The 14986-nt window shown below is 40.0% G+C and overlaps 2 protein-coding genes across 2 annotated transcripts; one reads left to right on the top strand and one right to left on the bottom strand.

The window, feature by feature from the left end:
* The first annotated feature begins 851 nt into the window (after nt 1-851).
* On the top strand, nt 852-2638 carry LOC114555401 (purpurin). The gene is made up of 5 exons (XM_028577768.1): nt 852-965; nt 1323-1459; nt 1578-1690; nt 1780-1992; nt 2628-2638. The coding sequence occupies exons 1-5, from the start codon at nt 852-854 to the stop codon at nt 2636-2638; spliced, it is 588 nt and encodes a 195-aa protein (XP_028433569.1).
* On the bottom strand, nt 2441-14720 carry idua (alpha-L-iduronidase). Its single transcript, XM_028578220.1, has 14 exons — nt 14344-14720; nt 13387-13527; nt 13140-13222; nt 12069-12176; nt 11505-11600; nt 10467-10669; nt 9793-9972; nt 7404-7620; nt 6330-6539; nt 6071-6192; nt 5138-5263; nt 4708-4784; nt 4383-4483; nt 2441-4263 (listed from the first exon to the last, which is right to left on the bottom strand). Exons 1-14 carry the CDS (start codon nt 14478-14480, stop codon nt 4163-4165), a joined length of 1902 nt encoding a protein of 633 aa, XP_028434021.1. The 5' UTR covers nt 14481-14720; the 3' UTR covers nt 2441-4162.
* Between the last annotated feature and the right edge of the window lie 266 nt (nt 14721-14986).

Below are 14986 nucleotides of genomic sequence, written 5' to 3'. Positions count from 1 at the left end.
TATTTTTGTCACTAATTATCAAAGCCAGTAGAAAAGTAGGAAAAGCCAACATAAAAACAGAACAGGAAAAACTTGACTGCCCAGTAAGTTTTTAAGAATAGTATCCTAGTATAGACATGGTAACATTTTATCTGAAGATGGGAAAAAAAAAAAAAAACAGAAAGAAGATGGCTGGTTTCATAATTTTAAGTACGGAAAAACAAACCCTAAAAATGTAAAATAAAACCATCTTATGTCATATTCCTTTATTCACCCTGTATCACACTATCACATTACTTTCTCAGCAAATCTTCATATTTGCACTACCTCGCATTGGAGAGCTTTATGACTTAAATACACCAGTCTGCACATGTAAACACATCGGCCATGGACGTGTGACTTGGTGCTCAGGCCACCACTTTGCCCTGGAGCTTTTGCGGTTATGTATCCCATTATAGAGCCCTGCAAACAATTACATAAAGCCAACACACTGCTGAATGTGAGGGTTTATCAGCTTATAGCGGGGGATTTTGTTAACTGGATTAGTGGTAGATTTAAACTCTGCATTTAGGTTCAAGAAGTGAAAATAATCAGTGAGCCTGTCTGCGCGTCAGGTATAAAAAGGGTTCCCACGGCGTTTTCTCACCACAGCTCAGACACTGCAGCAGCTCTACACTGATAACTTTGTGTGACCTCATTCTACACTTCAGGTAAGCAGATGCTGCTTTGTGGAGACCGAGTGATCTTTTTACAAACAAAATATGGAGTTTTTCCTTTAGCCAGATACAAGCTGCTCTAAAGTAACATAAATAACTGGAAATAAAGATCATACTATTATGCCAATTAACATGCTCAACTTTTTTTTGCTTAGAATGGACTACCAAATCGTTGCCCTGGTGATGTTGTTCCTGGCCTGTGTGGAGCAGAGCCTGGCCTCATGCGTTGTGGACAGCTTCACAGTAAAACAAGACTTTGACCCCAAAAAAGTGAGTACGGAAATATGTTTAAGTATTCAACTCAGATCTAGTGCAAGTTGCTGTAACTGTAACTAGCCTGATACCGTTTACAGTAATACTACTATGTAGGTTCAGGACAAATAGCTAGCTCCACCAGATAATCAATTAGGAAAACGGATTGAATAGGTATAAAATGATCAACATCCTCCAAATAAACCAGGACATCATCAGCATACAATAAAATATAGTGTTGCGTATTGTGTATTACAATCAGGGGTATCACTTCATATCCTGATTGTAGTACACATACAAATAACAAAAACAAATTTGTCCATATTCCACTGATAAAATGCCTCTTAAAATAATTGTTATAATTCCCCGCGACAGTATGCAGGAAAGTGGTACGCTCTGCAGAAGAAGGATCCCGAGGGTTTGTTCCTGCAGGACAACATCTCTGCTGAATACACCGTTGAAGACGATGGTTCCATGGTTGCCTCTTCCAAGGGCAGAGTCACTCTCTTTGGGTGGGTATTTGTCATTTTTAGTTTATTTAGTAGCAATCTGAACATGATATGTTTTGAATAACTAGAGGATACATTCCTGCTTGCAAATGTAACTGTTTTTTCTCTACTTGTGATCCAGGTTCTGGGTTGTGTGCGCCGACATGGCTGCTCAGTACTCTGTGCCCGACCCCGGCACCCCCGGCAAGATGTTCATGAACTACCAGGGACTGGCCAGCTACCTGTCCAGCGGCGGTAAGCCTCCTCAGTTGTATGCACACATTCTCTCGGCCTCTCTCACTCTAACACAGCTGAGACTAACTTCTTGCTCCCTGCTATTTCAGGTGACAACTACTGGGTCATTGACACAGACTATGACAACTACGCCATCACCTATGCCTGCCGCACCCTGAAAGAGGATGGAAGCTGCGATGATGGATACTCCCTGGTCTTCGCCCGCAACCCCCGCGGCCTCCCCCCTGCCATCCAGAGAGTCGTCCGCCAGAAACAGGAGGAAGTCTGCATGGCCGGAGAGTTCCAGCCAGTGCTGCAGTCTGGTATGTACTCAGTCTTTCACATTCAGCTCAATGGACAGACAAACAGAGAAACCATACACCTCGACTTGCGATTAAAGAATTTAGTTGATACTGTGATGCCAAAAAACATGTTAACATTAAGGGTAAACTAGTCTATATCTTTCACGTTCCACTTCCGGGATTGCTCCGGTGCTGCAAGAAATTCCGCCGGATGCATGTATTTTCCGTTTCCTTCCGCTTTCTTTGTGTTGGAGTTTTAAATTCGGTGGATTTATGAGGACTATTGTTGACTTCCCCTCAGATCGCTGCCTGTTAAATTGAGACAGCTAGCTAGACTATCTGTCCAATCTGAGTTTTCTCTCGCACGACTATTTTGCAGCGGCTCTGTGCGGAGTTTAGCACCGCCCATGACGATTCTGATTGGTTTAAAGAAGTGCCATTAAACCAGAGCACGTTTTCCTCCCATCTCCGAATGCTATGTGGAGTAGCCAGACCCTCCTTCAGCGCGCTTTGGAGGGTCTGTCAAAGCGAGACTAAAAGTAAACAAAGAAGTACTCTTTGCAGCACTTTGAACATATATTTAACTTTAAATATTTCAAGCTCTGTGTTACATTTTAACTCATCTAACACTTGATCCTCTTGTCTATTCTTAACAGGAGCCTGCTAAACTGCCCCTAAGCTCAAGTTTGCTGAGCAGCACTTCAGGTTACTGGATTGATCATCCTGCCCAAAGTAAAGACAGAGCTCTACTCAAAGACGCAAATGAGAGAATAATCACGCTATCAGATTCAACGCCCCGAAGAAAAAAATGTCATCAAACTTGCCAAGATGAAAATATATTTCCCAGCCAAATAAAAACTATTACCTGTTGAGTGACTGTGATAATTGTCCTTCTGTATTAGTGACAATACATTTTGTAAAGAAACTTGCTGTTGTCCTTGTTTTTGTAAAAACGACCGTGTAAGCCAGTTAGATTGGTGGTCCAAATCTTATTTATGTAGTGCACAAACAGTTATCAAACACAATTGTATTAAAAAACAACAACAATCTGAGACATTTAGAGTATAAAAATAGAATGTAACAAATGTATAGATTACAGATAAAAAAAGATTATTAATGTCTCATTGCTAGGTGACGTTATGTTTTTTACTTCTCCTTTCATACCATTAACGACACATTATGTGCAACTGCACAACAAGCGTGAACAATTAAAATATACTTGGTTAACAAGTTGTCTGAATGGATGTATAACACAGCTGGCCTTTTCACGTGTAAATATATTAAAATATATATATATTTTGTTACTATATATATATATATACTATATTTTGTTATTGTCAACAAATATCCAACGAAAAGACCAAAATCAACAAGGAATTGGTCCAAATAACAAGTACTGCCTGTGTATCCAAAACCTGATATATGTTATTTTCGGTGCCTTGGAGCTCTATTGTCCAACATGATATAAAAACTAAAGCACCAAATGTGTATTAATCCACTGCTGAAAATAGTCCCCAACAAATGTGCTATTTACTTCTGTTTGAGTAATGTTTGCTAAAAACTACAGTGCTGGGCTGTTTTAAGAAATAATTTAGCCTTTAGAAAATTAGAAACTATATATTAGTGATTATTATTATTATTAGTGACCCCGTTTTACATCTTCGGGAGAAACCAGTTAAATCCTGGCTGAGTGCCACAGACACTAAGTACTGAGAGCGACTGACACCTTGTGGTTTTGATGTTTTCATGGGATTTGTTTACAATTACAAACTACAATTGCTTCTTTTAATCCAAAATTATAATTACATGTTACTAGTTTAAAATGTTTCCACCAAGACTGGATCTGTTATATTCCTTTATCCATCTCCACCTCCAATAAATCAACAACTGCTTCAGAAATGAATGTATTTGAGCTGATAATTATTAGTCTTTAGTCACTTTTATCTAACAAGCTCAGAGTCTTTGAAATTACAACCACTTCTATACACTATTAAAACATGTGATGCCTGTATTTCTGTGAAACAGACCATGAGCATAAATAATAAATGTATGCTTACAATGTGATTGGTCAGATGGCACAGCACTTGTATAGCATACTGTATATATAATCAGCACATTCATTTCTATAAAATGTATTTACATTGTAAAACTATTCAGAAACAATTAGAATGCTACCAGACTTGCCCGTGGTCTAGTGCTCCTCTGAGTAGCTCTCTGGCAGTGAGTACGGGCCAGGCCTTCCCCAGTAGTCCACAGCTCGGACTCTGTACAGACCACCAGCCTCCCCGTCCACTACAGAACACAACATGGTACGTGGTATTATTTCTATGGCTGGATGTCACGACGGCAAAATAGAGTTTGAAAGGTGAGGAAAATTCTGTTTCTTATAATCATTTACTGGGAATTCTTACCAGGTGAATAAACATATGAAGTAAAAATTGTGTCTTGAGTGTTAATTCTGCTGAATTCCTTGTGGTCTGTGGAGAACTCCACTTCAAATGTCTTAATGCATCTGCAAATACAAAGAAGTTCAAAAGCATAAATGAGTGCTTTCTTGTTCTTGGTGTATGCATATTTGCATATCACATACAGTATTTACTGCATTTCAACAGTCATAACGAGATGTAATCTACTGTACTGCTGCAGTCAATACAAGGAGTTTGGGATAAGACACGTTTTTGAATGAATCTGTCATCAATTAAATGCAAAAAGAAAGAAATAATCATATGCACCTACTTAGAATCGACACAGTGGTCTGACCAGACGATCAGGACTTGGCCTTTGGTGATCCTGATGAAGTGCAATCCATTGACCTAATCAAAAGTCAAATACAGGTAAGAGTTCATCTCTTTTGAAATATGCAGCTCAGTCCCATACATTATCTATCAAGCATTCAACATAACAGGCTTTGAGGTTACATTTTGTCTTCATACTAAAATCAGAAATCACTTTGCGACTGTAGAAAATCTTCCTCGTCTTGCTTGCATTGACGTAGAAACAAATGCTCAACTGTGCAGTGTGACAAACCCGGACACAGATGGCACAAGGTAGGATTCAACTGATGTACCGATAAATAACATTCATGAGAAGCTTTAAGGTGGACTGTGAGGCACGTGCAATCACATTTACTCTGACTTGACGTTGTTGCTGTGCGTTGGGTACTGACCTGGTCTGGCACGGCTTTGGGCTGGGCACAAACATGGATGAGGAGGACGGAGGGCACGGACAGTTTAGCTTTCAGAGTCAGAGTGTCTGCTGCAGGAACTTCCCAGGGTCCATCAACATGAGGGTCCTGACACAATGGAACATCATCAGTGGGTCAAAGCCAATAGAATTCAACGTGTCAATTAAAGCTGCACTGAACAAGATCATCATCCATGAATACACCTCGTCTCAAAAGTGAGATATACAGGGTTTCGTATTAGCGTGGATGGACACCAGGAAATTTGAGAGATCAAGCGCACCTGGCTTGCAATCTACCAAACAGCACACGTAATTTACAGATATATGAACACTATTATGTTATTGTATATTAAGGGCAAACAATATCATTTCACACTATTTAATGTGTACAATAGTTACGGTTTAATAAGGTACAATATAGTAGGCCCACCGTAATACACTATGTAAGCCATTTTACTGCTTGATAGGAAAGTTGGCTTTTTCATGACTGATCTTAAAGAAAAACACTACGGTTCATCTGACAAGTAACATAATTTGAGCTGAATTCAAATCGATTTCTGGTTTTGAACAAACACTCAACGTGCATGGCAAATGATCAATCACAATCATTCTCAGAACGGACTGATTCATTTAGCATGGAGAAAACAACCTAACAATCATTTATTGTAGATTACTTTTGCTAATATCTACATTTCAAATCAACAAAAGAAATAAAATAACTGCTATTAGGAAGTATTTTTTGTGTTACTGCATTAAGAGGTACTTTTCTTCTGATTCCAAATGAATTTACAGAAGCAAAAAGCTTCACAGACAGTATTGTGAAATTACTGTACACAAGTTGATATACTTAAAAAAATAACGTACATTGCAAAATAACATATTATTTTTTTTATTATCGTGCAGCCCTGCTGTTTACCTGCACACTCCTGAGGCGCCTGAACTGTTCTGCTGTGGGGTAGTCGGGGCTGCCCATGCTCTGCCACAGCTGGTACGGGTTGGTCACATTGTTGTCAATAAAATATGCGACATACACAAGACCTGGATTGCAAACAGACAGATAGCAGGCAGGACTGAAATGAACCACTCACTGTTGGATCCGGTCATATTTTTCTTAAAACATAACCTCCTTTTAATCTAAAATAAACCCTACAGTATTTTGTTAAACCTTCTGTTACCCTTCTGCGCAGCCAGTCCTTTCAGTGAGACGGTGACATCATCAGGGTTAGTGGAGGTGCTGTTGTCGTCACTGTTGTAGACCAGCACTGCTGCCTGCCAGCTGTCCGAGCCGCCCACTGTCACTGGCTTGTGGCTGCTGGCGAGAACTCCCACCGTGCTGTTGATAGTTCCTGCGGAGCTCAAAACCTGAGCCAGGACCTGCGTCTCTCCTTAAAGGGGGAATCACAGACAGCGGAGGCAACAGGGGCCATTAAAATAGGACTGGGGCAGATGAGACAGCAACATCATGGAGACCTGAGCTTTGCTTGTACAAGGGTCTGCTTTAGAAAACACACACACACACAAATTAAATCCATCATACATTTCCACGGAGGCAAATGTGTGATTTGCTGGGGATGATGCGTGGGATTTCCCTCTTTCTGGTCTACAAATTCCTGCCTCTGCTGAATTATTTTGTATCCCCGGTGGGGACAAAATATACCCCCGCTCAAAGTGATCAATGCTACTTCACCAATAGACCCTTATATACCTAAAATAGAAGCATTTCAAAGTAAAGCGCTATAACGTGTAAAGTGTATATTGCAATAGAACGATAAAATCTGAGCGGCAGTTGTTTAGCCACCAACAGGTGACTGCGAGCCGGATGCTGGCACCGCCAGATGACGGTCCTTTCAAAGGTGAGCATCATATGGCGATAGCAGTTACGTTTAGGCATTAAAACGACTAGATACGTTTAGGAAAAAGATCGTGGTTTGGATGAAAACACTCCCGAGGAACGAACACGTTTCCCGGGTGAAAGTATTTTCGCCGCAAAGTGAACGCCGCTCTCTGGCTTAAAAGCGGTGTGTTTTATGTTGACACTATTGTTGTGCTATTTCATTTTGAGATTATTTTCCATTGGATATTGAAGTGCATGCATGTTTTGGCATGGCTGGCCGAGTGGCACTATATCCGTGGTATTATAAGGGGGATTTCATTCTTGTTTTATTTTGTTTTGCATGATCAAAAAAACACAAATCACACCCTGCTGAGGCATACATAAAACCCCTGTGCTAGAGCAAAGTGATAGTCACCTAGCAAAGCCAGCAGGCCCATGACAGTGAGGACAGGCTTCCTGATCAGCTGGACGTGAGGCGGCTGGGTGTTGTTGACTTGGAAGCGGGCGGTCAGCGTGCGCTGGGTGAAGGGGTGTGGGTGGTAGCTGAGGAAGGCATTGTCGTTGCTGAGCAGGGTGTAGTTGATGGTGCTGTTCGGGTCGGCCAGCAGCAGATCCTGGTGCTGGTTTATTACCTGATGGAGGGAGCAGGACAGAGGACTGCTTCAATGTAGTTTAACTAGGGCTGGGCGATAGGGAGAAAATCAGATATCACGATATTTTTTGATCAAATACCTCGATATCGATATTGCGGCGATATTCTAGGTTTGACAATTGGTGCTCTAACAAAATATCTTCACACTTAGATTTTAGATAAATAATCATCAGTAATGTGGACATAATGTCTAAGTGGGGAAAAGGCAAATAATAGAACAGCTATAACGGTCTGGTAAGTTCAGAAAAGTACATCACTCTACTGTAATGCAGCCAGGAAAAGACAACACTTATGTCATATCCCGATATTACGATATCCAAAATCTAAGACGATACCTATATCATATCACGATATCAATATTATGTCGATATATTGCCCAGCCCTAAGTTTAACTGGTAGAGTGGAGAAGAGCTAAAACTGTCTGGGTTTGGTGTCCAACCAGTGAGAAGCATTTTATAAGGTACAATTTTTTATCCTTTAGCTTACATACCCCTAACACAACTACATACATTGTCTTACAACAAACTTAACACTTTGGTAAAGGTACTTTATTGTCACATACACATACATGTAGCGAAATTCATTCTCTGCATTTAAACCCATCCCTCAAGGGAGCAGTGGGGAGCCATTTACAGCGCCCCAACTCCAGATCTGAGCCAGTGCCTTGATCAAGGGCCTGGAGAACCTAGTACATGTTTTTTGATGGTGGAGGAAACCCACGCAAACGTGGGGAGAACATACAAACTCCACACAGAAAGGCCCGGAACGACCTGGATTCAAACCCAGAACCTTCTTGCTGTGAGGCCACAGCCCTAACCATTGGGCCACCATGCTGCAAATACCAACTGCATGTCTTCTTGCTATTTTTGGGTGGTATCTTCATGGTTGAATGCACATTGTAAGAAACTTTTGATAAAAGCATCAGAAATATAGTATATTACATTAATTTAGCTATTTATGTTTGAAAAAAAAAGTCTCAAATCTCTATATACGCATTCCCGGTGGTGATATGCTAGCAAGCTAGTGTATTTCGTCACAGCACTCTAAAGCACAAATTCACTTAATGGCCTACATATTGCCAAGACAATGTATGTATACAGTATAAGGGTTAACTGGTTAAACTAACAAGGGTTAGATGAACTTTTGCCACTGTCCTGTTATGGTCTAATTTGTGTTTTCCATCCTGTGTAGGATAAAAGTCAGGGTGAAACACCTACTGTATGTCATTTTTGACTCATTTGAGTTGACAAATACTTAATATAATAGCAACCATTAGAAAGGTTTGCTCTAAAATGTGAAATTACCTTCAGCTAAAACCACTCATTCAGAAAACTTAATTCAAGTTCCAGATGGTTAAAACTGAATGCAAATAAGTCATTGTGTGAGTTAACATGTTCCCATATAAATGCAAACACAACTTTAATCCAAATGGTAATCTTTACCATCAAGTGTCCAAATATGATTTTACACTCAAGGGGCCCTATTTATGATGTAAGCGCACGGCGTGAAGCGTATGGTGCAGGTGCATTTAGGGTGTGTCCAAATCCACTTTTGCTAGTTTAATGGAGAGAAAAAGGGTCCGTGCGCCAGGCGCATGGTTCAAAAGGGTTGTACTTGGTGTCTTCAATGCAATAATCCAATCAGAGTGTCATCTACCATTCCCTTTAAAAGCCAGGTGCGTTTGGACCTTGGCGCATTGCTATTATGATGGCGGATTTGCACCGTACTATTTTTATTTGTAATCTTCTGCATGTTTGTGTGCTGCTGCATGTCCCTGTGTGTGTAACAAGCATATTGTGCGTGCGCTATGCATAAGCCTAGGCGCATTTTACTAATTTGCTGTTAAAATAACAATTGACTTTAGACCATGTTTTTGATGGTCAGTGGCGCGATCACTTCCCACTGCCTCAAGATAGCAATACGCCAAGAATTCACCTGAACACACCTCCCTGTAAGACCAGCTCACCCATGGGCGCAGAGATGGGCGCAGGTGCATTTGCTATTTAAACGACGCAGGCGCTGGACGGGAAATTGACAACTGCGTCGCTCCTAAACTAGCAAAGACATTTGCGTCAGGCTTTGCGCTGCGCCGGGTGAAAGATGGGGCCCATGGTGTTTTTTCGTCTTGCTCTCCTCCATCCCTTCACCTCACCTTCACCACCATGGCAGCATAGGTCACATCAGCCCTCCACTCCTGAGGCCTGGACCAGCCCACCAGAGGATCGGCCTCATCGTTGTAAACAGGGAGGCTGCGGAACCGAGGGAAACGCTCCTGGATCTCTCCCACTGTCTGGATCTCCTGCTGGAGGATGGGCAAGGAGTAGCCTCCTCCCTGAAAGACGGAAACAGAGAGTCAGCTTTAAAAAGTCTTCTAATTGCATCTTGTGCATTTTTGTAAACATGTGTTCTGTGTAAAGTAACTTGTAGCTAAAGCTGTCAGACTAATAAGAGTAAAAAGTACAATATTTCCCTCTGAGATGTAGTGGAGTAGAAGTAGAAAGTGGCATGAAAAGAAGAGACTCAAGTAAAGTACAAGTACCTCAAATTTGTACTTAAGTACGTTACTTGAGTAAATGTACTTAGTTACTCTCCAATACGGTCCTTTTTACAATTAATTAAGCTAAAAAATGCATTGATAAATATAGCTTTACATAACTCAGGCAATATGAATTTCAATAACATCACTATCCTCGTGTTTGCTCTAAAAAGAATTGACTACACTGTGTCACCCTATCGCAAAAGAAATCTTCAGAGAATGAATATGACAAATATTTATTCATTCTTTAATATTTGTTGTAAATGCGCTTTGAGTCGAGAAAAGCCCACCTTCTTGTGCAGGGCGATGTAGTCGATCCTGACGCCCGTCTCTCTGGTGAAGTAGTTGGTGCCGTTGTAGCAGTGCTGCAGCATGGCCCAGCAGTATGGGGAGTGTGGGGGGGAATGACAGGAGTCTCCCGGACCCCCAAACCTCAGGAGACTGCTGGCAGCGCGTAGACCCTCCGAACAGGCATCATAGTAGTTGAGAAACCCTAAAGAAAAGTTTGTTATACTGAAACTCTCCACTGAAAACCGGCCCATTACTATTTTAATGTCATGCCATGCCATTATTAGCCTAATATAAAGTGTGTGTCTAGAGTTTCTAATAAGCATTCATCAAACGATACATTCTTGGAGCAAGTAGTAGTAAAATAAGCATATACAAGTAACAGTACTGTATCTATGAGAGGAAGTCAGAACAAAATTGATGGGAGCAAATGTGCATTTCCTTGTACCAATGGCTACATTTAGCAACAATTTCATCTTAGTGCTCATATAATGCTCATTTTCAGGTTCATAGTTGTATTTAGAGGTTATATCAGAATAGGTTTAAATGGTTTAATTTTCAAAAAACACCATATTTTAGTTGTACTGCACATTGCTGCAGCTCCTCTTTTCACCCTGTGTTGAGCTCTCGGTTTTAGCTACAGAGTGAGACATCTCACTTCTGTTCCATCTTTGTTGGGAGTCGCACATGCTCAGTACCTAGGTAAGGACTACTAGCCAGTCAGAAGCAGAGTATGAGGGCGTACCACGCTAGCAGCTAGGCGAGCATTATAACGTGTGTTACAAAGTGACAAATGTTCGTTAAGGAAGTAAAGCAGGACTACAATAGAGCTGTTTGGAGCAGTGTTTTCTGTTGAAGATGGTACAGTATGTCCCTTTGGGGTGGACTTTGGGCTTTTTCATTTTGTAATCCTATAACGTGCACAAAAAAGACGATAACACAATAAAGGAAAGGGAAAAAGCCAAAAAGCGTAATATGAGCACTTTCAAGAAAAACTGACATGACATCAAAATGTCAGGTAGGATGCATTATGGGTTTACCTTGAATTGACACAGTGACATTATCAAAGTCATGGTTGTTGGGCTCATTCCATGTTTCAAAGTTCCACTGAGAGACACTTCCCAGGCCATACTTGTCTGTAATTAAACAAAACACAACAGAAATCACACTGTGTAGGAGTGCAGTTTTTTAATCTACTTATTGTTATAGGTTAGGTTACATCACACAAGAAACATTTCACATACATTTAATGAATGTTTCTGTGGGGACATTACACTTCCTGAATGGTCCTGATAGGGATAACCCTACTTGTGTAAAAGCTAAGGCCGAAATGATTTAAGAATGTATTCGATTTCATTTTAAAACCTCAGCAATCAGAAAGATACATACATATAAATATTGCCTTCATTTTTCATAGCAAGCCCATCCCAAGAAGGTTAAAACAACTGGTAATTTTTAAACAATGACTTCAACACTTTACACACTGGCTTCTCAATTACAATTAACATTTGTTTCAGATTCAGGTTTTAACTGACAATGATTACATGGTATATGGAGTGCAAACAACATATACAATACAATAGTGGCAAAACAATGGCACTCACCAATGTACCTCTTGGCTATGAGATAAACCAAATTTCTCCACTCTACCACTTGTGATTTGTCTTCAAAGTCAGTGAAATAGTTAGAGACACTGCCCATCAGTTCAAAACCTGAAAACCAGAGATGCAGGAATTAATTACAGTTTATAATATTTACATAGCCACGTCACAAGTGCAACAGAAACCAGCTAAATCACATTTGACTCGTACGTTTTTTTATACCTTACATTTTACATGTACGGTTTTAGGGGTAGTTTGGAATAGGCTATTGGAAGAACTCTGCTTTAGATTCTTAATGAAAGCATTTGGGACAACAGTGCCTCCATAATATTGACTTAAAAATATATCAATTAGAGAACAGCCACTGAACAATGAACTTTTCATCCAGTAAGCACCAATGTGGAAACCAGATGAAAACATGAATACTGTTGTGATTTATTTGGGAAGAAGATGATTTTAAATATGCATCACACATATGATGGGATGTTTTCCTGCAGGAGGTTGTGGTACAATACCTGGTCGCTGGGCAATATATTGATATTCGACATCGATATATGAGGCTAGATATCGTCTTAAATTTTGGATATCGTAATATCGTGATACGACACAAGTGTTGTCTTTTCCTGGTTTTAAAGGCTACATTACAGTACAAGTGATGTCATTTTCTGAACTTACGAGACTGTTTTAGCGGTTTCATTATTTGCCTTTACCCACTTAGTCATTATATCCCCATTACTGATGATTATTCAAAACTCTCATTGTGTAAATATTTTGTGAAGGCACCAATTGACAACCCCACAATATTGCCGCAATATCGACATTGATGTACAAGGAGGCCTTATCCCTCTTCATAATGCTGCTTCTTACGGGGTCAGCTAACAAAATAAACACATTACCTAATCAAATACAGATTCTGTGGGGTATGATTTGAAGACTGAAAAATGCTACAGGAAACTCACAATTATTTTGTAGCAAAACTTTAAAAAAAAGATATGCATTGTGTTGGTTGCTTCCTCACAGCCTGTGGATATCTATTTGTTCAAAAATATTGTGACATTTGATTTTCAGCTCTACCTGGTCGGAGTCCATTAATCCACAGTAGTTCTATCAGCTGGTCCAGTTTAGTGAAGTTGTACTGGGGCTGTCCTCCAATATCTCTACAACAACAAAATCAGACAGCAGTCATTTATCATGAGCAACACTCAAAAAACCAGCAACTGATAATCACAAGTTACATCTTCGAACTATACAAATCTACAACTATACTAAGCGGTAGGTTTTCATTGACATGTATTGTGGCTCCACTTGCTAGTTCACTTACTGTGCAGTGACCAGCTCCAGCATCCAGTGTATCCGGACCTGCTGGATCCCTCCATGGGGGACTGAGCCCACATAGGCCAGGTTCAGGTGCTGGTCGATGCTCAGGTCGAACTGCTGCGCCTCAGTGTGAGGGAGCGGCGGACTACAAAGAAGAGCCTCCTATTTAACTTTGTGATGCACCAGTGACACGAAAATGTATCAAACGATTAACAATATGTTTTATATACCAGCCTGTGCATCGTAGGGCTGGGCAATATATCGATATTATGTTGATATCGTGATATGAGACTAGATATCGTCTTAGATTTTGGATATCGTAATATGACGTAAGTGTTGTCTTTTCCTGGTTTTAAAGGCTGCATTACAGTAAAGTGACGTACTTTTCTGAACTTACCAGACTGTTCTAGCTGTTCTATTGTATGCCTTTTCCCCACTTATATTAGACATTATGTCCACATTACTGCTGATTATTTATCTAAAATCAAAGTGTGAAGATATTTTGTTAAAGCACCAATTGTCAACCCTAGAATATCGCCGCAATATAGCTATCGAGGTATTTGGTCAAGAATATCGTGATATCCGATTTTCTCCATATCGCCCCAGCCCTAGTTCATCGTATCCATACTATCATATCATACTACTATAATCGGAGGGCAGTTTGTGTGTCCATGGTGAATTACTGGGGACTCAAGGACGTGCCGCTTTAAATTTGGTGCAATTTGGAAACGTGACACATTTTAACAACAATCATTTTAATATTCATAAAAAATGTCTTAGCTTTGTTGTACATGCTTAAACTTTACTTGGTGCAACATTATGTAATATTTCCTTTTAATTACAGAAGTCTGCTGGTAGATTCGGTATGAAAATAAACCCATATTTACTGTCATTGGTTGCTGTTCACCGCTAACATCTTGCTGGAATAATTGCACACAAAAACAATTTAGATTTGACCTACCAGAAACCAGTGCTTCTCCAGAAGTGTTTAAGATATCCTACTGGTCTCCCCACATCAACTGTTATGACATATGAAGTTTTTGAAATTTCGGCAATGTTAAGAAGTAACGCAAAGACAGAAAAAGTTTTCCAATGCATGTCTGCGACCGAACATGGCAACTTTGTAGGTCGCGCTAGCTTAAATGGCTATAAAAACGTTGTGAAGTTGTAACAATGGCTCAACTTAACCCCAACATGCCTTTCACATTGTAAAAACACATTTAACGAAGAGGCCTTCAACATAATTTACTTTAGCAAGGCTAAAAATAACAACCAAATCAAACGTATTTCGATTTCCACTCCGAGCTGCAGTCGCATTCAGAGCATGATGACGTTTAATGCGTGCGACACTGTTGTTGTAGTCTTTTAATGTAAGTTTAATAAATAAAGCAAATTAAACGCACATTAACCACAAAACTTTTAACAATCGTTTACCATGTAAACAAACAAAACGCGCTGTATTTTAATAAAAAAAAAATAGGTGTGTAATTTAATAACTTTGGTAATAATAAAAACGTTTAACATTGGTGAATATCAGAATGGACCTCTAAGGTTAAAGTATGACCCATTTTTGTCACAGAACATTAGACACTCAATCAATTAAG

The sequence above is a fragment of the Perca flavescens genome, chromosome 5, assembly GCF_004354835.1.
Source record: "Perca flavescens isolate YP-PL-M2 chromosome 5, PFLA_1.0, whole genome shotgun sequence".
NCBI lineage: Eukaryota > Metazoa > Chordata > Actinopteri > Perciformes > Percidae > Perca > Perca flavescens.
The sequence above is the reverse complement of the archived record's forward strand: the minus strand, read 5'-3'. Positions and strand labels throughout refer to the sequence as shown.